The sequence below is a fragment of the Lipotes vexillifer genome, unplaced genomic scaffold, assembly GCF_000442215.2.
Source record: "Lipotes vexillifer unplaced genomic scaffold, Lipotes_vexillifer_v1.1 scaffold899, whole genome shotgun sequence".
Taxonomy (NCBI): Eukaryota; Metazoa; Chordata; class Mammalia; order Artiodactyla; family Lipotidae; genus Lipotes; species Lipotes vexillifer.
The window spans coordinates 439,354-461,651 of NW_006784311.1; the positions used below are offsets into that span (position 1 = coordinate 439,354).

General features: G+C 62.2%; 3 protein-coding genes across 6 annotated transcripts; 2 read left to right on the plus strand and 1 right to left on the minus strand.

Annotated features, from left to right (window-relative positions):
- The first annotated feature begins 1,626 nt into the window (after positions 1 to 1,626).
- Positions 1,627 to 6,230, plus strand: SRPK3 (SRSF protein kinase 3). 2 transcript variants are annotated; one of them, XM_007456645.1, is made up of 16 exons: positions 1,627 to 1,765; positions 1,841 to 1,971; positions 2,106 to 2,214; positions 2,345 to 2,432; positions 2,736 to 2,823; positions 3,393 to 3,499; positions 3,581 to 3,746; positions 3,872 to 3,897; positions 4,358 to 4,487; positions 4,571 to 4,618; positions 4,718 to 4,810; positions 4,903 to 5,003; positions 5,370 to 5,477; positions 5,549 to 5,618; positions 5,699 to 5,791; positions 5,932 to 6,116. In XM_007456645.1, exons 1-16 carry the CDS (start codon positions 1,641 to 1,643, stop codon positions 6,114 to 6,116), a joined length of 1,668 nt encoding a protein of 555 aa, XP_007456707.1. In that variant the 5' UTR covers positions 1,627 to 1,640. The 2 variants fall into 2 exon arrangements, with proteins under 2 accessions (XP_007456707.1, XP_007456706.1); XM_007456644.1 differs by having other exon boundaries at positions 4,571 to 4,810; positions 5,932 to 6,230.
- A 186-nt stretch (positions 6,231 to 6,416) lies between these two features.
- On the minus strand, positions 6,417 to 14,602 carry IDH3G (isocitrate dehydrogenase (NAD(+)) 3 non-catalytic subunit gamma). 2 transcript variants are annotated; one of them, XM_007456646.1, is made up of 13 exons: positions 14,467 to 14,602; positions 10,867 to 10,905; positions 10,558 to 10,569; positions 10,202 to 10,299; positions 9,764 to 9,876; positions 8,587 to 8,647; positions 8,357 to 8,489; positions 8,094 to 8,227; positions 7,732 to 7,834; positions 7,494 to 7,640; positions 7,062 to 7,156; positions 6,917 to 6,977; positions 6,417 to 6,622 (listed from the first exon to the last, which is right to left on the minus strand). In XM_007456646.1, exons 1-13 carry the CDS (start codon positions 14,545 to 14,547, stop codon positions 6,521 to 6,523), a joined length of 1,179 nt encoding a protein of 392 aa, XP_007456708.1. In that variant the 5' UTR covers positions 14,548 to 14,602; the 3' UTR covers positions 6,417 to 6,520. The 2 variants fall into 2 exon arrangements, with proteins under 2 accessions (XP_007456708.1, XP_007456709.1); XM_007456647.1 differs by lacking the exon at positions 10,558 to 10,569 and having other exon boundaries at positions 6,418 to 6,622; positions 14,467 to 14,598.
- A 515-nt stretch (positions 14,603 to 15,117) lies between these two features.
- On the plus strand, positions 15,118 to 19,022 carry SSR4 (signal sequence receptor subunit 4). Of its 2 annotated transcripts, none has more exons than XM_007456648.1 (6): positions 15,118 to 15,295; positions 17,136 to 17,254; positions 18,039 to 18,113; positions 18,268 to 18,357; positions 18,616 to 18,681; positions 18,875 to 19,021. In XM_007456648.1, the coding sequence occupies exons 1-6, from the start codon at positions 15,229 to 15,231 to the stop codon at positions 18,977 to 18,979; spliced, it is 522 nt and encodes a 173-aa protein (XP_007456710.1). In that variant the 5' UTR covers positions 15,118 to 15,228; the 3' UTR covers positions 18,980 to 19,021. The 2 variants fall into 2 exon arrangements, with proteins under 2 accessions (XP_007456710.1, XP_007456711.1); XM_007456649.1 differs by having other exon boundaries at positions 15,207 to 15,295; positions 17,139 to 17,254; positions 18,875 to 19,022.
- The last annotated feature ends 3,276 nt before the right edge of the window (positions 19,023 to 22,298 follow it).

Consider the following 22,298-nt stretch of genomic DNA (forward strand, 5'->3'; position numbering starts at 1 on the left):
CCGCTTCCCTCCTTCCCCGCCTGGGCTTCTAACTTATAGCCATCCTTTCTCCCTCCCCCTTCCCCACTGTATTTATGTGCTTGCTGGAGCATCACATCTGGAAATAAAATAGAAATGTCTTTTTAGAAGAAGCCCAATGCCCAGCCCCACCTTCGCCTGTGAGTCTCTTCAGTGCCCCAGCACAGCCCTCTCCTCGGCCCAGGGCTACTGCCTCTGCTACCTGAGAAGAAAAGGACTCCGAGGCCTTGCTATCCTCCCTCCCCTGACCCCTGCGGTAAAGGTGCCCCTGCCCTCAGGCCCCCATCTATGCCATCCCATCCTCCCAGTCCTTTCCTTGGCACAGGGATGTAGAACCAAGTGTCGCCAGTCACTACCAGGCCCCCTCCGCTTCCCTCTGACTCCGACAGTCCCCAGCTGGCCTCCTGGCTCCCCTCTTCGCCCCCCAGCCCTCCTGGGAGCAGCCAGGGTTCCTTCTGAAGAGCCAAAGTGCCCACCGGTCTCTGCCGGAAGCCCACAGTAGTGCCCACAGGCTCGGGGGGCTCCTTGGCCGCCCAAGGCCTCCCCTCATCTTCCCCACCCACGCCAGCCACGGAGGTCTCCAGCCCATCCTGCTGCCTACCTGGAGGCTTCCCCGCCCACCCCCTTTCTGGGGACCCGATTCTCTTTCCTGGTCCCTTGGATGGGGTCCCAAGGTCACAAGCTCCAAGGGCTCTCCGCCTGACCCGGACATCTCTGCCACTAGCCCACTAGAGCTGTGGGCTTACTTGCTTCCCACTTGAGGGCCCCTGAGGGCAGGGCCGGGAAGGACAGCTCCCTACGCCTCCTACGTGGACATGTGCACGTGTTGGAGCCAGTAAGCAAGGCAGGGCTGGGCCGCAGGGAGCCGGGAGAGACCGTGCAGCACTAGAGTCCTGGGCGGGCCATCCCCAGGCCGTCACTCAGGCCCGGCACCTGTGGTGGGAAGAGCTGCCCGCAGCTCATGCCCCTGACCTTTGCCTGGCCAGGGCCCCCAGCGACGCTACACTGAGGGACAGGAGGGCCCCAGCCTGCCTTGGGGATCGAGGAGCCATCGGAAAAGCGGGGACCCAGCAAAAAGGGGGCAGGGAATGAGATACCTGTGGGAATGGCAGGGATCGCCTCTGGGAAGGCTCCCCCAAGGGTCAAGCAGGAAGCCAGAGAATGTTCCCAGAGTGTCGCCGGCACCCTAGGGCATGTGAGAAGGGTTTCGAAAGCCCGGCCTGCCATGCCCACAGTGCCCTTGTGTGGCTGTCCCCATCAGCGGGCTCTGGAATACAGGGATTCAGTCTGAGAACCAGGTCACCGCCACATGCCCACTCAACAGTCCCCTCTGCCAGCCCTGAGGTGCAGGGGCTCAGCCTGGGGCCCGGGTCATCACATCCCTGCGTGGGTGGCCCCCGTGGCCCTGGGGTGCAAGGGAGCTCACCGTGGAGGATGTGTCACACCGTGTCCGTGGAGTGGTGCCCTCTGCCAGCCCTGGGGGGGGGCGGGGGGCCTCGTCCTGGGGGCTGGGCCCTCCAAGGCCGCCGTCGCCGCCCCCTCCCCGCTGCATACCTTGCCCACAGCCGAGCAGCTGGGAGGCTATTTATAAAGGCGGGTGAGATCAGCGGCCGAGGCTATAAATGCGCAGGCCGAGGCCGGGCCCCACAGGAGCAGCCGCCCGGGGCGCCGGAGCCGCGGGCAGCGCTGCCGGGATGAGCACCAGTGCGCTGGGCGGCGGCGGGGACAGTGGCAGCAGCAGCAGCAGGTAGGGCTCGGCCTGGGCAGTCGGGGCCCCTGGCGCCTCGCGCGCGCGCTCACCGCCCGCCCACCCCACCCACAGCTCGCAGGCCTCCTGTGGGCCCGAGTCCTCAGGATCTGAACGGGCCCCCGCCGCGCCGGCGCCACGGATACTGCGGGGGCTGCTGGGCTCCGATGACGAGGAGCAGGAGGATGCCAAGGACTACTGCAAGGGTGAGGCCTGCCTCGGCGCCGCCCGCGGGGAGGGGCCAGGGCCGGCCCACGTGGGCCGGGCAGCGGCGGGCCGCGCTGTCCCGGGCACGGGGAAGGCAACACCCCCACCGCGCCCGACGGGCTGCCTTTCCCAGGTGGCTACTACCCCGTGAAGATCGGGGACCTGTTCAATGGGCGGTACCACGTGGTGCGCAAGCTGGGCTGGGGCCACTTCTCCACCGTCTGGCTCTGCTGGGACATCCAGTGAGTGCCCCCTCCACCCCCCGAGGCCCCACGCCAGCTGGGGTCCTGCCCTCAGGCACCGCTGAGGCCACGGTGACGGCCCCGTGAGTCTGGCCGGTGCCGGCAGCCGACGCGGGTCTCGGTGTTGCAGACGCAAGCGCTTCGTGGCCCTCAAGGTGGTGAAGAGTGCAGGGCATTACACGGAGACAGCTGTGGATGAGATCAAGCTCCTGAAATGTGTGAGGCGCCTCCCTTACCGGCTCCCAGCGCCCCAGGAGCCGCCCAGGGCCTGGCAATGTGGGTGCGAGGCCTGCCGGGGCTCCGCGGGGTCGGGGGGGGGGCAGGGCTCCCGGAGGGGCAGGCTCCAGCTGGCTCCGCGGAGTGGGAGGACCCGAGGAGCGGGCAAGGGCGGGCGGCAGCCTCTCTTCCAGCGGGGCCCAGCTGGGGCGGGAGGGAGGCCCCCCACCCCGGAGGGGCCGCCCGGGGAGCAGCTGGCGAGGGGCAGGTTGCAGCCGTCTGTGGCCCCTTGGCTTTTGCTCCAGGTCCGAGACAGTGACCCCAGTGACCCCAAAAGAGAAACCATTGTCCAGCTCATCGACGACTTCAGGATCTCAGGGGTTAATGGAGTCCGTATCCTTCATAGGCTGAGCAAGCAGTGTGGCAGCGCAGGGGCCAGCTGGCTCACGCCTTCCCAGCTCCTAGGGCCTCAGCTTGCTGATCTGCACGATGGGGGTTCATCCCTCCCTTCCAGTGACACTGCGAAATATCTCCATCACCACTTTGGGGATTTGTGTTTCTGTGTGGGGGGCAGGGAGCGGATAACCAGGTTGGCACTGGCTGTCCACGGGCATTGCTGGGTTACCCCCAGGTGGGAGGGCCCACCTCTGTGGCAGTGCCTTCCCTTTCGGGGGGCTGTCCGTAGGCTCTTTGGCAGACTTGGGCGTAGGACTGGGGATGGGCTGAGAAACCCGTCCATTCCTCCAGTGCCCTCTCCCTAGGGTGACCGCGGAAGGTACTGTCCCAACTGGCACACCTAAGAGTGGCAGGGACACTATGACACCGGGATGGCAGCAATACCGGGACCTCCCAGACCCAGCTCTGCACTGCCTGAGGCTCACTGCTCCCCCGCCCCAGCTGAGGGTGGGCAGGGCCTGTGCAAGGCTGCTTGCCCACTGACTGCCCTTCACTCCCGGCCCAAGACGTGTGCATGGTATTGGAGGTCCTAGGCCACCAGCTCCTCAAGTGGATCATCAAGTCCAACTACCAGGGCCTGCCCGTGCCCTGTGTGAAGAGCATCGTGAAGCAGGTGAGCAGCACGCGTCTGGCCGACAAGCGCTGCGAGGCGGCCTGGGCAGCGCCGGGGGAGCTCAGGAGTGGCTCTCCCCAGGTGCTGCGCGGCCTGGATTACCTCCACACCAAGTGTAAGATCATCCACACAGACATCAAGCCTGAAAACATCCTGCTGTGTGTGGGCGATGCGTACATCAGGCGCCTGGCTGCTGAGGCCACAGAGTGGCAGCGGTCAGGGGCCCCGCCCCCATCCCGTTCCACAGGTACCAAGAGCCTGCGTGGGGCGGGGCGGGGCGGGGCGGGGCGGGGCGGGGCCTGTGGGCCTCAGCTCCTGCCTGAGTCTCGGTTCCTTTCTGTCACTCCATGCTCTGCCTGCCCCACACCCCAGTCAGCAGTGCCCCCCAGGAGGTCCTGGTAAGTGGGGGCACCCCTCTTCCTGGGCCTCACCTTCCTCAGCCTCTCTGGTTCCACCCCTTGCCTGCCTCTCCACCCTCCCCAGCACTCCTGCAGTGGCACTTCCAAGCGTCTGGGTGGCCTGGATGCGGATGATACGCAGAGTGGGCCACGTGCCCCAAACTGCCCTGGGTGGCTGCTGGGCTCGCCCCTGCCTCAGTGGAAGGACACTGCGTCCGAGGCTGGGAGGGGCTGGAGCGGCCCCTAGGGGAGGCTGGCACCCACAGGCAGGCCTGCTGGTTCCTCCCCAGCCTCAAGCTCTGGGGAGTGGCGGGCAGGAGGGGAGACAGGAGGCGGGTGAGGGGGTGCTGCCACGCCTGGTGTCCCTGGAGCCCCCGGGCCCACAGGCCACAGGCAGAGGCTCGGGCTGCTCAGGGGATGGGTGACGGGCACCCCGGAGTGACCCTGGCTCTAACGGCAGACCGGTAAGCTGTCCAAAAACAAGAGAAAGAAGATGAGGCGGAAACGGAACCAGCAAAAGCGGCTGCTGGAGGAGCGGCTTCGGGACCTGCAGAGGCTGGAGGCCATGGAGGCGGCGGCCCAGGCCGAGGGTGAGGGGCCAGGGGGGCGCAGGGCCGCCTGGCACGTGCCGCAGCGGCATCTGCTCACACACCACCTCCGCCCACCTCCCCAGACTCTGGCTCAAGACTAGAGGGCGGCAGCGGCTCCACCTCCTCTTCCGGCTGCCACCCTGGGGGCGCCGCGGCCGGCCCCTCCCCAGCCGCCTCCCCCGCCCCCGCGGGCAGCCGCAGCCTCAGCCCCAGCAGCTCCCAGACCTCAGGCTTCTCGGGCTCCCTCTTCTCCCCCGCCTCGTGCTCCAACCTCTCAGGCTCTTCCAACCAACGCGAGACCGGGGGCCTCCTGTCACCCAGCAGTAAGTCAGGCATTGGCAGGCAGCCGGTGGGCGGGGCCGGGCCGGGCGGGGCCGGGCCAGCTCAGTCTCTCTCCCTTCTCTTGCCTCCCCAGCACCATTTGGTGCCTCCAACCTCCTGGTGAACCCCCTAGAGCCCCAAAATGCAGACAAGATCGAGATCAAGATCGCAGACCTGGGCAACGCCTGCTGGGTGGTATGAGCGGGCACCCTGCTATGAAGGAGGCAGCACAGGCCTGTCCCCAGGGCTCCCCGCTTGACCAGACCCCTCCCTGTGCCTGCCTGGGGCTGCAGTCCCAGGGCTGAGCCGAAACCAGCACCGGGCCCCGCCTGGTCAGCAGAGCTGGGCCCACGGCAGGGGGTGGGGGGCCACAGGGAAGCGGCCAGCCTCAGCCTCAGGTCGTCTGGCCAGACCCTCGGGACATCTGGGGACGCTGAGGCTCAGAGTGAGCCCCGCTGTGCTCCTTGGGTGCACGGCCCAGAGGAGGTGGGAGGCGAGAGGCGGGCAGCGAGGGGAGGCCAGCCATGGCCGCAGCTCGTCCCGGGCTCCCCTTGCCTGCAGCACAAGCACTTCGCCGAGGACATCCAGACGCGGCAGTACCGGGCCGTGGAGGTGCTGATCGGCGCCGAGTATGGGCCCCCGGCCGACATCTGGAGCACGGCATGCATGGTACACCCGTTTGGGCTGCCCCCGCCCAGAGCTGGCCCACCGGCCGCAGCCTCACCCTCTCCCCCTTCCAGGCCTTCGAGCTGGCCACTGGCGACTACCTGTTCGAGCCACACTCCGGAGAAGACTACAGTCGTGATGAGGGTAGGGGGAGGCAGGCCCCGGGCTCAGCCTCAGGGTCTCCCGGCCGCCCGGCTTCCTCCCAGCCCCCTGTCTATTCACAGACCACATCGCCCACATCGTGGAGCTGCTGGGAGACATCCCCCCGGCCTTTGCCCTCTCGGGCCGCTACTCCCGGGAGTTCTTCAACCGGAGAGGTGGGACCGAGCGGGCGCAGGCCACCTGGATGTAGGGGGCGGGGCAGGGACCTTGGGTTCTGAAATAGGGGGAGCAGGGGGTCCCAGATCAGAGTCCTCCCTGGTGGAGCCTGACCTAAGGCCCGCCGGCCTGCCCGCAGGAGAGCTGCGGCACATCCACAGCCTCAAGCGCTGGGGCCTGCGCGACGTGCTCGTGGAGAAATACGAGTGGCCCCCAGAGCAGGCAGCGCAGTTCAGCGCCTTCCTGCTGCCCATGATGGAGTGCGTCCCCGAAAAGCGGGCCAGCGCAGCCGACTGCCTCCAGCACCCCTGGCTCAACCCCTAGGCCCGGCTGGTGCTCTGGGCAGCTTGCGGGGTCCTGGCTGCCCCCGACCCCCAGCCCTCAGTGCCTTCAGGGAAAGCAGGACGGCTCCGCCCCACCCACCCTGCTGAGTGCGAGCTTTCTCACACACCGCCCGCCCCGGCAGGGCAGACAGATACCCGGGGCCGGGCCTGCCTTTCAGAATTCGTTCTGCCCCCACCCTCGCAGAGGGCCCTCTGAACAGGAAGCGTGCTGCCTATTTTCTTAATAAAGTGTGACTGAAACACCAGCGTCCTGGAGTGACAGAAGCATGCGGCCAAGGGCTGGGGCAGAAGTGGCTTTATTCTGGGTCCACCCACCGAGCCACTTAGGGGGATGGGGGCGCGAAGGGGATCTAAAGGGTGGGCCGAGACAGTCCCGAGGACGGCCTAGGCCTCCACGGCCCGGCCGTTGATGACGCGGATATGGCGGATGATGTCCTGGATGGCTTCTGACGTGGTGCCCCGGCCCCCGATGTCTGGGGTGTGCATCTGCAGGAGACAGGCAAGCTTGGGCACACAGTGGGGCCCGGCCAATACCTGCACCCTAGCCTACAGGCAGCCCAGGGCTGCCCACAGTGCCCCGTGGCCTGCAGGGGATGGAAGCGCCACCAGGAGGGCAGTAATACCAGCTAAGGCCCCAAAGGCCCACTCTGCCTGGTACAACCCCCCACCTTGGGGGCAGCACAAAGTGCCGGGTCGCCATTTCCAGCCCCTCAGTCGTCCTATCAGCTCAACCCGGGCTGGGGTGGGAGTCGGACAGGAGGCAGGTGGGGGGAGCCTCACATTTTCATTGTCCATGGACGCCAAGACGGCCTTGCGGATGGAGGTGGCGTAGGAGTGGAGCCTGAGAAAGAAGGGCAGACTTGGGTCCTCGCGGCCTTGGGCACGGGCCGGGGGGCCGGCGGCCCGGCATGGAGAAGCCACTTACTTGAGGTGGTCGAGCATCATGCAGCTCGCCAGCAGCGTAGCCGTGGGGTTGGCGACGTTCCTGTTGGCGATGCTCTTGCCTGTGTTCCTTGTAGCCTGGAGGAGGCGAGACGCAAAGGAGGGGCTGGGAAACACGAGAACGTCGAGTGTACGCTGCATTTGTGTAAAGTGTCCAGAATAGGCAAATCCGGACACAGAAAGCAGATGACTTTGGTGCCAGGGGCTGGGAAGGGGGAACAGACAGTGACAGCCACAAGTACAAGATTTCTTCTGGGGATGATGAAAACGTTCTGGAATTAGAGAGTGAGGATGGTTGCACAACTCTGAATATCTTAGAAACCAACGAATCGTACACTTTCAATGGGTGGCCTAGGAAGTCTGTGAGCTATAACTCACGAAAGCCAGCGGCCCTGGCACTGCTGGCGGCACTCACCGTCTCAAACACGGCATACGCGTGGCCGTAGTTGGCCCCAGCGACGAGGCCGGGGCCCCCGACCAAGCCCGCGCACACGTTGTTGACGATGTTACCGTAGAGGTTGGGCATCACCATGACGTCGAACTGCTGGGGCCGGGACACCAGCTGTGGGGCAAGGAGGGGAGAGCCAGCACCCGGAGCACGGGCAGCCCAGGGAGCCCAGGGCAGGGGCCGCGCAGCATGGCAGCCTAACTACCTGCATGGTGGTGTTGTCCACGATCATATTCTCGAAGGTGATCTGGGGGTAACGGGCTGCCACGGCCCTGCAGCACTGGAGGAAGAGCCCATCGCCCAGTTTCCTAAGGGGGATGCAGGACACCAGCTTGGCCACTGCAACCGTCAGCTGGAGGGACGGGGCGCGCAGACGCCACAGAAGGCTGGGTTCTAAACTACAACCAGGGCCGTCTGCGGGACGGGCAGAATCCCGTTCCACCTCCCCTAGGTGTGCACTGCGGTGAGGCCACAGCTGGGAAACGGGCAACAGGGCGTAGTCCCAGGCCCCGAGTCCCAGAGAGCAGGCCCAGGCAGCAGCGCGGAGGCGCGAGGCGGGGGGCATACATGATGTTGGCCTTGTGTACGGCCGTCACTTTCTTGCGCCCGCTCTCCCGGGCCAGCATGAAGGCATACTCAGCAATGCGCAGCGACCTGGCCTCGGTGATGATCTTCAGGCTCTCCACCACCCCTGCCACACTCTGAGAAGGGGACGAGGGAAAAGAGGCCCACGGCCTGTCTGAGCCTGCCCTCTAGCACGAGGTTCCCCTCGGGCACGGCGTCCCTGACCAGCGCCCTAGCCGAGTTCACGCCCGCCAACACGCCCCCACCTCATGCTCCAGGCTGCTATACTCGCCCTCCGTGTTTTCCCGGACGATGAGGATATCTATGTCCCTGTGCCGCGTCACCACTCCCGGCAGGCTCTTACAGTGGATGACGTTGGCGTAGAGGTCCAGGCTGGTGCTAGGGGCGCAGAGGGAGCAGCAGCCGGCAAGTGCAACATCTCTCTGCTGGCACTCCCACCCCTGCCAAGCCCCCAGCCCGTGCACTTGGCTCTCACCGAAGGATGTTGTTTCGGGATTTGTGGGATGGCGGCAGGTTGTGGTTTGTTTCAATATTGCCTGCAGGACAGAAACAAGACCAGCAGGCTGGAGAGGGCACCCCAGGCTCAGCTGTACCACCACATCCCCCTTTCTGACCCAGGGGATGTGTGCCAAGGGTGACTCCAACAGAACACAACAGCTTCCGGCGGCAGAGGTGTTTCATGGAACACTCTAGCGTAACTTGCAGCGTGAGCCCCACGGGGGCAGAGGGGCATGTGTGTCTGTGCATTTGGTTCACTGATGGGCTCCTGGCACGTAGCATGCACTCAATAAACACTGGACGAATGAATGAATGAACAAGGGTTGGCATCTGGCCAGAAGGTCTTGCTAGACCCTGGGTGGGGAACGGCAAGGCCAGGGTCTAGCTGGACAGAAGTGACCCCTCTTGCTCACTAACAGGCACCAACGAAGGGACCCTGGCCAGGGTTAGTGCCAGGCCCTGCGTCAAGGAAGCACAAGAGCTGCAGCTCCGAGGCAGGCAGGGGTTTGCCTGGAGGAGCCCACAGCTTCACCTTGGCTGGGACCAGGGCCCCCAGAGGGCCAGCAGCTGCTGAGAGAAGGCAGTCAGAGGGTGCCAAGTAGAGAAGGGCTTGCTCAGGGCCCCCAGGGCCGCCGGCCCTCCAACTCACACCCTGCCTGGACTTCCTTCACCCAGAGTGCCTTGGGCACCCTGTAGTTGACATGGCTGCCCCTCCACGTGACTGCCAGGGCCTGGGGCTCTAGCCAGGTTCGTCTTTGCTCACTCACTCCTCACACAGAGCAGGTAATGGTCTAAAGTTTGCAGAACGAGTGATGGAAACAGTTTAAGGACCTGGACCAAACCAAGGCAAACTAAGAAAGGGTAAAGCTCCCATCTGTAACATCCACAGCTGTGCCAACTGGAACCAAGGCAGCAGGCAGAGGGTTAGAACTGCATCTCTGTGACATGTGGTTTGTGAAGAAAGACTCTGAGGGTCAAAGCTGCCTCAGGAGGGAAGAAGCGGGTAGAAGGGGGCCCATCCCTGGACAGGCTCCCGCAGGGCCTAGTGCCACCGGGACCTCAGAATCGCAGCATCAGTGGGGCCCCAGGGACAAGTGTCAGCTTGGAGGTGAAAGGAGTCACGTGCGGTGCCCCATCCTGGCCCCCGAGCTCACCCTTCAGGGCCACGCGGTTCCGCCGGATGGCCATGATGGCGTTTCGGATGTCCTCCTCGTCGGCGTTGGAGCTCACGTGCACCTCTTCGAAGTCCACAGGCACACACGCGTGCCTGGGGCAGAGCAGGGTCAGGGCGGCGGCCCCAGGCCTCCGTCTGGGAAGCCTGCCTGGACCACTGGGTGCAGAGGCCTCTCCCGTGCTGCTGCCCACCCTGCCCTGGCTCTGGCTGAAGGGAGACTGAGCCCACCTGCGCCAGCTGACAGGCATGCACTTACACTCCACAACACTGTCAGTGGGGCTGGTTCCACCCTCCCCATGCCCGGGCCAGCCTGCTAGGATCGCAGACACTGGGACAAAAGGCCTCCCACCACTGGCTCACTGCCCCTCTTGGCACAAAGTTCTCAGGGTCCCCCTGGCTGGGCCCAGGGGCTCTGTACCTGAACACAGACTTGACGTGTAACATGAGCTCTGGCCCGATGCCGTCCCCTGGGATCATGGTGACCGTGTGCCGCCCACCATACTTAGCCGACGGGGGCTAGAAGGACGGGGAGGCCTTCAGTTCCCTTCCTCCCTCCAGCACTGACCCAGTGGGAAGGCACACTGGGAGGCGCCAGCTTGGGGTACCACACCCCTACACCCTGCCCCACCCACCCCAGACAGGGCTGCTCACGGCGGGGGCGCTCCTGGGTCACGAGGACAACAGCAGAAACAGGCCCCGTCCCCGCCTGGACTCGGGTCAATCCCAAAGCAACTAAAAGCCCCAACCTAATCGGCAGATGAGAAGAACACTCACAATCGTTTGTTGCTGGAGGCGGGGCGGGAAGGAAGAGGACACAGATCAGTCAAGGTTGGAGCAACAAGCTTCGCTGGGGACTGGGGCTGTTTCCCTGGGGCGCTGTCTAGCACGGCTCAGGGGAGAAGGGGTGGGCGAGCTCTGCAGACTGCACCTCAGGGGGAGAGACACAGAAGGGCAGGGAGCCCAGAGGCACGACACACGCGCGTGCACGCGCGCACGCACACACACACCTCTGCACACACACAGGCGGGCACACGTGAACATCAACACACGCACATGCATGCACACACTCGGGTGGGTACTTACTGAGAAGCTCCTCCGGGGGGCTTCGTGGGCACCTAGAACCTGGCAAAGAGAACCCAGACGCTAGTGGCTGCCGTCCAGCCCAGAAAGCCAACTTGGCAAAAGGGCCAGCCGAGCTCCTGGCAGGGAAGGCGAGCGTCCTCACCGCGCCCAGACAGGCCCTGCGCCTCACCCGTGCACCACTGTCTAGCGCACAGCAGCACACAGACCGGCCCGTCGGAGCACCGCGGAGGGTCGCTACAACCCTTTACACCTCCTTCAGGTCCCTGGTCAGTTTTTTAAAAACTGTTTACATCCCCCTCCGCACCTTTTCTTGTTTCTGGTCTCCTTCAGCCAATTACTCCTGCTCAGTGATGTCTGTAACTTGCAAAAGTTGGCACGCCAAACGTAGTACGATAGGGAAATCGTGATAAACCACTGGGCCACCACGACCATCATTTAAATCATTTTAAAAATCATGTTTTCTTGTTACAAAAGCAGCACAGGGACAGAACACGAAGACCGGGAGGAAGAAGATAGCACCCAGCCCCCCGTCCACCCAGAGATAAGCACTGTTGGCACCATGGGGAACAGCCCTCTAGGATCAGAAATCTAAGAATGCAGCCATGTGCAGAAGACTAGCAGATGCCAGGCTTTCAGAAGGCCTGCAAACTGCTTCGTGGCCCACGTGGATGACAGATGTCCCCACCCCCCACCTGAAACAGCCACGCTCGGTCACATCGGTGCCACGCCTGACAGCTTCAGAGCAAAAGCCACCCGAGCCAAATGGGACAGGTGCTCAGTGACCCATCTGGAGTCCCCACACTTTCCTGGAAGAAAAAGCCCATGTCCCAGCTCCCACCGCAGCGGGGCTACAGGCCCACACACTTTCCTCCCTGTTGTGCCCCACCTGGGTGCCCTTCAATCCAGAGACAGGGTCAGGGCCAAGGTCCTCCTTATCGCTTGGGAATGCCCTGCCACTTGCCTGCTGGGGCAGCAGCAGATGGTTCCAGCCAACGGCAGAGTCACTGTGGCCATTTTCCAAAGAGCCATGCCTTCCTGCTAGAAGTCTAGAAAGCTCAAGCAGAGGCCGACCGCCCCATCTGGGTCTCCCTGGCTGGTTTTCACAAGGCTCCCACTTGCACAGAGCTCTGGCAGCACAGGGGTTAGGAAGGGGGTGACTAATAGGACAAGAGGCCCTGGGGTTTTCTGCTGATCCCTGGGGCCCCCGGGTCTGCAGCCTGACGCATACTTGGGGCTTTTCTGTTTTCCTTCTAGCGACTGTCAGTATCTGGATTCATCTTATCTGTAAGTTCTCAACACAAACTTGTGGGTGGTGTTTGTATTGAGACTGCCTTTCCTCCAGGAAGCCTTCCCTGATGCCCTAAGGCTGCTGAGCTGTTGGTCCCTCCGGGCTCCCAAAGCCCTACCCACCCCACTCCCTTCCCCCCAACCACAATCTCCCTAGGTTAGCGCTGCTGTGCTCCCTCTCCAACCCCTAAGCCCCTGAGAGTGGACACCATGTCTGTCTGATCCCCTATTGTCACCCCAAGACCGAGCAGAATGCCTGGTCCAGAGCTGGGACACAAAAAACATTTACTGAATGAATGAGCATATCAGAAAATGAAGGAAGATATGATGGGCTTTGAGGCTAGGGAGACCTCGGTCCAAATCCTCCATCTACTACTCTTGGTGGCAAATAGCTTAACCTTGCTGAGCTTCCCACCCTTACCTGAAACCCACAGAATAGAGGTGCCTACTTTATCTGACTGCTGGAAACATTAAGCAAGAAGAGGTATGCAAGCTGTTCAGTCGCTAGAAGGGCACACGGGGCTATGCAAAAGCATACACCCCCCTTTACCGCGCCAGCCCCTCAGGCCAGTGTTCAAGGCTGCTGGCCAGTGAGGGGATGCTGGGCTGACCCCTACAGCTCCGAGCAGTAACTCCTCCTGGGTTTCAGCCCTCTGAGGTCTACTGGCACCTGGCAGGTAACCTGGCTGTGCCGGTGAGCCAGCGCTCACACCAGGCCTGGCTCTGCATCTGCGCAACCACACCCCTCCAGACCCTGGACCCCATCACTACCACCAAGGCCGAACCTCTCTCACCTGGTCCCAGTGCTAGATGTTCCATCCAGCTTTGGCCAAAGACCCGGAGAGCTCTCAGGATAGTGACTTCCCTGACCTTGCTCTGGACATATTCAGGCACCTTCCTTCAGGAGGTTACAAAGGTTCTGTGAAGCTACCTATCAAAGGAGCCCAGTATGAGGCAGGATGGGATATATGCATTGGTCTCCAGCTTGTTCATCAAGCAGGAAGGTGGACTGTTACCCTCGTCCCGTGATAGTGCCACAGAAAGAAAGGAGTCCAGAATGGTACGTGTCCCAGCCTAAGGGCTCCCATGATCCACATTTTAGTGAGGTTTCTCTCTTCAGCATGTTTCTGTTGGATCAAGTACCAATGGTGGCTGCATGTTTTCCCACGAGGTCCCAATTAGTGGGACCAAAGATCTGGGCTTCATCTTTAAAGGTTCCCATACCCAGGACAACCAGTCTCAGGGCAAGGCATTGCCCAGCTAGCAACCTTTCACTGGCCCCCATCCCTGCCCCAATATGGACACAAGCACACACACAGGGGAAGTCAGGGAGGAGATAGATGTCCCCACCAAGATCCTGCAAGAGCCTAGCTGCTAGGGAGCTCTGGAAAGCCTCTGGTGAGCAAGTGGGAGAAGTCCGCATTTTAAACATAATTTCATAAACCAGAAGCTGTTACAGGGCAGTCTTCCCCAGGGATCAGAGGGGGAAAGCATGGCCGAAGACATGTCCACAAGTGGTGTCAGCGAAGTCACAAAGTTCTGGAAGGTCAGAGTTGGGTGGATCCTTTGAGACAGAGAAACTGGAACCCAGAGAGGTCAGACCTCTCATCCCTCAGGGCCAGTCCTGACTCGATGACGCTTCAGATGGCTTCCAACCCACCCAGGGACTAAATTATCCTCATTCAAGCGTGTCAAGAGAGAGGAATCAGACCTGAATAACCAAGATCCTAAACAGAGAACAACGGAAGCAAAGCCCTCGCGGCCTCCCAACCCGCCAGCTTCAAGAATCCTAGCTCCTTCCCATTCCAGGCGCCTGCGGTGTGGGGTGGGAAGGAGGGAGGCTCTGGGGCACCGGCAAAGTCCGATTCGCCACCTCCACTGGGAGAGGCGGCAAAGCGGTCCACAAAAGGGAAACTTGAAGAGGAAGGGCGGCCAGGAACCGATTCCCAAGAGGGCAAGAGCAAGGCGGGCCGGCCACGTGACCGCCTGGGGGGAGGGGTTTCCCACAAGGACACTAGGGAGGTGACATTGACCCCCGGGGTCCACTCTCCCCGCCCATCGGGAGCTCCCCCGCCACAAGATGCAGACCCCTGAGAAGCCAGACCAGAATCAACTTTGGCTAACCCCTTCACTGACAGCGAAGGTGGCCAATCAACCCTGGCCCGCAGCACTCTCCCCTCCCCTCACGGGACCCGCAGCCAATCGGGCCCCAGGATGCTCCGAGAGCGGCGGCCGCCGGCCTAACCCCGGCGAGGTGCAAGCACCCCTCAGCGATCACCGCGGCTGTTCCCGTGGCCCGCTCCTGCTTCTCACCTCCCAAGGACGGCAGAGGAGGGCCGGCCTGAGGACTGCCTTCACAGCGCTGCCCGCGACCGTCGCCACCTTCAGCGCCATGATGGAAAGTGAGAACTGCCGCAGGTTCCGACTCGCAGATGCCGCTCTCGCGAGAGTTCAAAACAGCTAAAACTGCACATCAAAAATTGATGGAAGACTGAAATCTTGACATTTTAAATCAAAATTTTGATTTGGGAAATTTGAATTTAGTAGGTATAGTGGCCACAAGAGAACTCAGTAGTAGAAACCGTTGGTTAAATTTGAAATGAACTAAAAATTGACGAATAAATCTCCATTGTAAAATGTATATAGAAAAGGCTGGATTCCAATGAATATAATTACAATAAAACGGAAATAGATTGCATAGGAAATTGATCCCTTGTCAGATGCCGCTCTCGCGAGAGTTCGGCGGGGCGCGAAGTCCCGGGAGGGGGCGTGGTCCCGCAGTGCGCACGCACACGGCCGCGCCGGTTTTCGCGCCCTCTTCCGGCGCCGAGAGCGCCGCCGCCGCCGCCGCCGCCGCTGCCGCTGCCGCCGCCGTCGTCGCCATCTTGGGAGGGAGGGCGGCCAGCTGGGCCCCTAGTCCGGGGAGGGGACACGTCAGTGCCGCCGGTGACGTCACAGGCCCGCCCGGCCCGCCGGCCCCTGATTGGCTGCTGCGGCCGCTTACGCGTCGCGCTTCCTCGTCTGCTCCTCGTGTTCTGGGAGTCGCTCTCTTTTTCCCTCGGCAGAGAAGAGGCGATGGCGGCGCTGGCATCTCTCGGCGCCCTGGCGCTACTCCTGGTGTCCGGCCTCTCCTGCTGCTCAGGTAGCGGCCTGGCCGGAGCTCGTTTCTGGCGAGCCTCTCACCCACGACTGGTGGTGCGTGGGGGGAGGAGGGGTGCGGGCGAAGCGGGGGTCTGGGCTTTCTTCCTCAGAGAGGCAGGTGGTCTCTGGTCGCGGCAGCCGAGCCCACCACGCGCTCCTGCACCACACACGTTTACCAAGCAGCTGGGCTGCTGGGAGAAACAGCCTAGTCTGTCCCTCGTCTGCTTCCGCGAGGAAGAGTCCCAGAGCCTCTCCCGTGCGCCTGGCCCCAGCTCCAGCAGGAAAAATAACACACGTCCCTGCTGCCACTCCAGGAGCTTCCGGTCCCGGAGGGGGGTCGGACAGGAGCAAAGCTCTGCAGCGCCGGGCGATCGGAGCGAGAAACTGGGCCGGTGGAGAGGAGCCACCCGACCCGGTGCTGTGGGGCCAGGCCTCTCCAGGAAGAGAGCTCTGAGTGAAGGGAGCAGGGACGGTCCAGGCAGAGGGACCCGGAGTGCGGGCGAGTTAGAAAGGAACTGAAGCGGGCAAGATGAGTGGGCCTGGAGTGCCTAGATCAGGCGGTTGATCTGTTTCCCCCGAGGCCTTCCCATATCCTTATAGGGTTTTTCATCGGAGTCAGATGGCTTCACGTTCTCGAGAGGTTGTTAACACTTAGTGGCAGGGTTGAGCTCAGACTGGAGTCTAGAAGTTTGTTTAGGAGGAGGTTCTTGCAGGAGCCCCCACCCCGGGCCTGGCGGCCTGGACTGGGTCAGGGCCACTTTCAGTGCATTCGCTTTACCTGCCCTACTTCAGGCCAGCGCCCTTGATGCCTGCAGTGTTTCACCAGCCTAACTGGCCTCCCCGCCTGCACCCTGCTCACCTGCTCCTCAGGAACTCCCCCACGCTATAGCCAGTGATGCCTGGAAAGGACAGACCTAACTATAAAGCCCCTCTGTGCCCCCCCGTGTCCATAGGAAAAAGGTCAAGTCTAGCAGAGCATGGAAGGATCTGGCTCCTGAGAACCGCCTCCCACCCATGTTCCCAGGCATCTTCCTTCCGCCATTCCAGTCCCACAGCCTCCTCTGACTGCTTCAGCCAAGTCACGGCCCTGCCCGGACACCACATTTGGAGAGCAGCTGGCGCCTTGTGATTTAGGTGGCACCTTTCCTTCCCTTTAGCCTCTAGCAGTGTGGAGATGACTACGGCAGCATCCTTTTTCTCAGTGCAGCCCTGTTCAAGGGGACAAGTTATGCTTATGGAGCCAGACCCTCTGCCATTTCTTTCCCTCCGGAAACGCTGGGGCCAGTCGTGGCCTTCTGTCAACTGTCTGGGGCAGAGACCCTTTCCTTCATATCAAAAGCCCCCGTAGGTTGCCAGCAGCACCATGCTTTGTGTCTGCAGAGGATGCCTTCAGTAAACTGTCCAGAGCCACGCATGGCTCTGAATTGAGGTCAGCCTGGCCAACCCCTGGGCTTCTAGGGTGCTCCAGGGCAGACTGCATCCCTAAACCATTGCGCGGCTTCCCTGTCTACAGGTCCAGGCACAGACTCGAGTCGTGCAGTGAGTTCATGCAGCACTCCCCCACCCCCCACCCCACCCCACACACACACTTACCTGTTCTGCCTGTATGTTGAGGTTCCACCTGTACAAAACCTTCTTTCAAGGCCATGCCACCCCTCTTTGCCACTGCACTTCTGACTGATCATTTGGATCTGTCTCCCAGACCCCACCTGGCAGGGTCCAAAGGGCCCTTTGTGTTCTCAACTGATGAGCTCTGGGAAGTGGGGTTAGGGTGGTCCCTTCTGCCCCTAACCCAGCAAGCACAAGCCAGGCCTTAGCCGTTCATCTCTGCCTCTCCGCAGCAGAGGCCTGTGTGGAGCCCCAGATCTCCCCTTCTTACTATACCACCTCGGATGCTGTCATTTCTACTGAGACTGTCTTCATCGTGGAGATCTCCCTGACTTGCAAGAACAGGGTCCAGGTGAGGCAGCGGGGGTTCAGCCAGGAGGGTTCAGGGGCAAGAGGTGAGCAGTGAGGCTGAGACCTGGGGCCCTCACTGGCAGTGTATGGGGTCAGACCTGGGGGTCCGTGTGGACAGGGAGAATCAGGGTTTTGATTCCCAGGTGTAGGAGAGATCAGGGCACAACCAGGCCAGATTCTAGCACATATTTAAAGAACATTCCCCTCGCCTGCCTGCTCTGCTGCAACTATGTGCGGCGATGCAGACAGGCATCTTGCTGTGTGTGGAAAGAGTATACGTGTGAAGGGAGAGACAGCCAGGGTCAGCCCCCAGGCTTCTGCGTCCCTTTACTGGTTGCCCTTTGCCGAAGTGCGTGTCCACATGTGTGTTTCGTCATTTCAAGACCAAGCAGCCCTGGCCTCAGCCTCTGCAACCTAAAGGCCCAGAGAAGGAAGGAAGTTGGGCCTTTTTAGGTACGATCTTCCTTAGGCAGCTCATTGGGTGTCCGCGACCGTGATACCCCCCTTCCAGGCTCAGAGGAGAAACAAGAACACTTCACTCATCCCGCCCGTGTCCAGTTAACAGGCTTGCCGTGCGTTAGGGAGGCCAGGCATAGGGGAGATGTGGCCCCCAAGGAGGGAGACAGACGTGGGGAGTACCCCCGCCAGACACACCGCAGTCCCCGGCTGTGCCCGGCGGCCTCCTTACCCACACACAGGCCGAGGGTGCTACTCCGGGCGGCAGAGTGGGACCTCACCTGCAGCCAGAGAGGGGAGACGGTGACTCCTTTTATCCCCTCCCGCAGAACATGGCTCTTTATGCTGACGTCAGTGGGAAACAGTTTCCTGTTACCCGGGGCCAGGACGTGGGCCGATACCAGGTAAGGGATGCTGTGGTGGTCACTTTCGTGGGAGGCCACCCGTTCACGGGTGTGGCTTGAAGGCCGGGCCAGCAGGGCTGGGGTTCATGAACTCAATGCGCTGGCCGTGGCGCCATGTGCACTGCCCACCCCCTGCCGAACACACCCCACCCAGGTGTCCTGGAGCCTAGACCACAAGAGCGCCCACGCAGGCACCTACGAGGTCAGATTCTTTGACGAGGAGTCCTACAGCCTCCTGAGGAAGGTGAGTGTCCCCGAAGGCCACCCAGGCCTGCAGTAGCGGGGGAACAGCCCACTGCCCCAGCTGGCTCCACCCTGAGGTCCCCTCTCTGACTTGGAGCAGGATGGCTGGTGGGCACCTTCCTGCTCACCCGCCCCACTTGGCCCTGTGCCTTCCGTGTCACTCCTTCGCCCGCGTTTCTCCTTCCACGACACTGGCCGGTGTTCCTGCCTCTCCCACCCCACCCAGCATCGCCCCCTGACCCCAGCACCTCCCTCACAGGCTCAGAGAAATAACGAGGACATTTCCATCATCCCACCTCTGTTCACAGTCAGCGTGGACCATCGGGTGAGTGGCCAGAAGGGGCTGGCCTGGCACAGGGGAAGGAGGGAGCCGGTGGCAAGCCTCGCCTTTTAGTGAGAGCTGGGGGCTGAGCCAAGTGGACCAGTGTGTCTTCGCACCCCAGGAGGAGGGTGGCTGGAGCGGCTGGCCTTCTCACCCGTCCCTCCCCCGAGAATGACTTTGGTCTCCTTTCTTGCAGGGCACCTGGAATGGGCCCTGGGTCTCCACCGAGGTACTGGCCGCTGCCATCGGCCTAGTGATCTACTACCTGGCCTTCAGCGCCAAGAGCCACATCCAGGCCTGAGGGTGATGCCCCCCCCGCCCCCCCTGCTTCTTTCAATAAACAGTTACCAGTTATCCCAAGCACCAGGGCTGTGTCACACACACGGGCAGAGCTGGGTGACGGGCATCCCTCCGCCTGCCTAGACGGCACAGGCACCGAGTCGGGGCAGGTCTGGAGGTCCCCTTCCTCCTTGTGTACGTTTGCTTTACTATTGGCCATTGTTAGCGCTCCCTTCTCAGCCCCCTAATACCCAGTGCCCACCGTCTCCCAGGGCTGCCTGCCTGGTTCCAGGCAGGGCATGGGGCTGTCTCTCCCCTCCGCCCGCCGATCTCCGGCAAAGAGTGGCCTTGTTCTCCTGCCTGGGCCCGCTTAGGGAAGGACCCTCTGACCACCTGCCATTTTGAGGGCAACTGCCCAGGGCAGGTGGCGTGGAGAGCTTCCCCGAAACCCAGCAGTCCGCAGTGCACGTAGCCCCGGCCCCTCCTGGCCTCCGGAAGGGCCCTGGACAGGAACCACACACTGGAGTACTTCCTGTGCTTTTCCTGGGGGGCGCTGCAGGCGTCCCTGTGGCGCTTATGCTAGTACTCCAGGTAGCTGTCCAGGGGGCTGGTCCTTCCAAGCTCTCCGCTCCAGCGTGGCGCCTCCCAGGATGCTCTCACCTCTGGTGTCGGGTGCGGCACGGAGAAAGGCACAAGAGAGGACCCGGACCCCCAAGCCTCCAAGGAGCCCATCGTTAGCCCTTTCCAGTTCGGCTGTGTACCTTCCCTCCAGCGAACCCGCTCTCTGAGCACCTGATGTTCTCGAGACACCGGGCGGGCATCCCTGTGCAGGCTCCACGCTCCACGTCAACCCGCAGCCCTCCCACCAGCCCAGTGTCCCTGCTACCACCCAGTGACTGGAGAGGTGGGGATCCCTAGGGTTCAAAGGGGCTGTGACCTGGCTTCCTCCAGGCTGTTGGTGAGGGGACATTGGGATCAGCGTCCAGGGAGACTGCACCCCAAAGGAGGCCCAGAGCCTACGGGGGTGGGCGGGGCTCTCCTCTGGGCCTTGTCCTCCGCGGGAGTGTAGAGGGACCTGCCTGGGGACCTTCTCCAGGCTAGGGGACGCCAGCTGTTCCCTGCCCCACACCCTCAGTCCAAGCGAAGCGGGTCAGCATGGGTGGCTGGCAGGAATAGGGAGGCTCTGGGGAAGAGCCCTGTCCTCGCTCCCAAAACAGGCACAACAGGAACCACGGGGCCCCTGAAGACCAGGCCAGGCGAGAGCTGCTGGCTGAGGCGCTTTCTGCATCCCAGACAGGGCTGGTGGGAGCTCGGGTGGCGCCTGCTGGCTGAGCACCACTCCTCCTTTTAAGGGGGAAAGTGGCAGCTGTTGGCCACCCAGCGGCTCTTTTTGATCCCAGCTCCACCACTCGGCCCAGTTAAGTCTCTGGTCCAGTGCGCCAGTTGCCAAGGGCTTCCAGATCTCCTGGTGTCAACACTTCCCAGAGCCAGTGAGAGCCAAGCCCCAGCACCAGCTTTCACATAGCCGAGGGACCCTAGGATCCGGGCCTGTCCTGGCCCCCACCCCAGGAGCACTGGGCCTCTGGCACCCCACCCCAGAGCAAAAGTGAGGTGCCTCTAGAGCCATCAAAGTGAGCCCCCAGCAGCCAGAGAGGGATGCTCAGGGAACAGGTGACCTTAGTCTCCAACTCCAGCCAGTTTTCTGCGATGGGCTGGGTCCTTGGAACCCCATCCTTCACAGGGGCCTATATGGAGTGTCCCCTCCCGAGGAACGGGGCCGGTCACGAGTTGATGTTCCTAGCCCCCAGCTCCAGAGGCCTCTGAGGGGTAAGAGGAAGGTGGTGTCTCGTGTTTGCCCCTTTTCATCAACAAGCCCTTTCCTCCCTCGAAGCCACTGGTGTTCTGTGTGACATGCTGGGTCTTCCCTCCCAGCTGTTCAGACAGCAGGGCACTCCGCTTCTGGGAACACAGGCTCAGGTTTCTTGCTCACGCCAATCTCAGCAAATTAGTAAAATTAACAAGAGGTCTACATTGCTCTTTCAAGAGAATTTTTAAATGTATCCTCACCCACTTAATGTGCTGGCAGCATCCTGTGTCTTCAGGAGACAGCGCCTACTCAAGGGCTCACCACACAGACGGTGCCCCTGGAGTTGCTGTCTTTGGGGCCTTGGCCCCAGCCAGGACTTAGCAGGGTTCCTGACACTGAGCAGATGCCCAGTGGTTTGCTGTGCTGAATGGAACCTCTGGGAGTTCCCGCAGCCACCTGGTACTCATCTGGTCAAAGGACACTTCTTTGCATCTTCTGAGGGCTAGGCACCGTGGGGTCCCCAAACAGGGAAGGAAGCTTGTGCCTTCCAGAAGCCTGTTGGCCCTCGCCCCCGCTAGGGCGCTCCCTGAGCTGCAGGGCAGTGAGAAGGTGGAACCACTTCTCTACGACTCTGACCAGAGCAGGGGTGTTGGCCTCATGCACATGCCAGCTCTGCCATCCTTCCTGCGCCTGGGCACCACCCTTGTGACCGTGGCAGACCTCTGAGATGCGTCTGTTGGCTCTGTCCCTCCTCCCAGAGTGCTGGAGGCCGACTTCAGAGCACCTTGCTGTTGCCCAGCTTTCCCCTGCCCCGCCCGGCCCCACGCCAGACCCTGGTGCTGGAGAATGAAGGAGAATGAACACGAGGAGGCCAGGAGTCACCCTCGAAGGCAGCTTGCTTTATTCTCACGGTGCCGGCAGGGGGCGGGGGTGAGCAGCCTGTCAGCCTTCCATCTGAGGCTCTCTGAGCCAGGAAGGGCCCGCAGGCCAGCTCTCACTAATGCACAGGTCCCTGAGGGCTGCCTGGCCCACACTGGCAAAGTGGGGTGCAGGGCATCTTCTCCCCAGTCAGCCCACCTGGCAGGGCCCGCCTGTCACTCAGCTCCAGGCCGCTCCCTAGCTCTGCGTGGGTCGTGTCACCGAGGTCTGCTGCTACTCATGGGACTTGGCTTCTCGACCCCTCACACCACTCAGGAGAGAAGCCGAGCTCCAGAAGGCGTCTGGCACAGCCCTGGGCTCGCTTCCTTCTTCTTGGACGGACACTGACCCTTCAGTCCCCGTAGTCGCCGGGGACGGAGGTGACCTCCAAGGTGAGCCTGGCAAGCCACATCGGAAGCTCCCAGTCGCCACACCTCAGAGCGGAGGTCACCTGCAAAGCTGCTTCCCATTCTTGCCTTCATTCCCCCACCTCCCCTCCCCCATCCCCCTCCCTTGCTTCCCCCCACCCCCCTCCTTCCCAGCTATCACTCGGGGATTCCACCTCTCAGGCTGCCTGAAGGAGCTGCCAGCCCTCAGAGCAGGTCCACGAAACAAA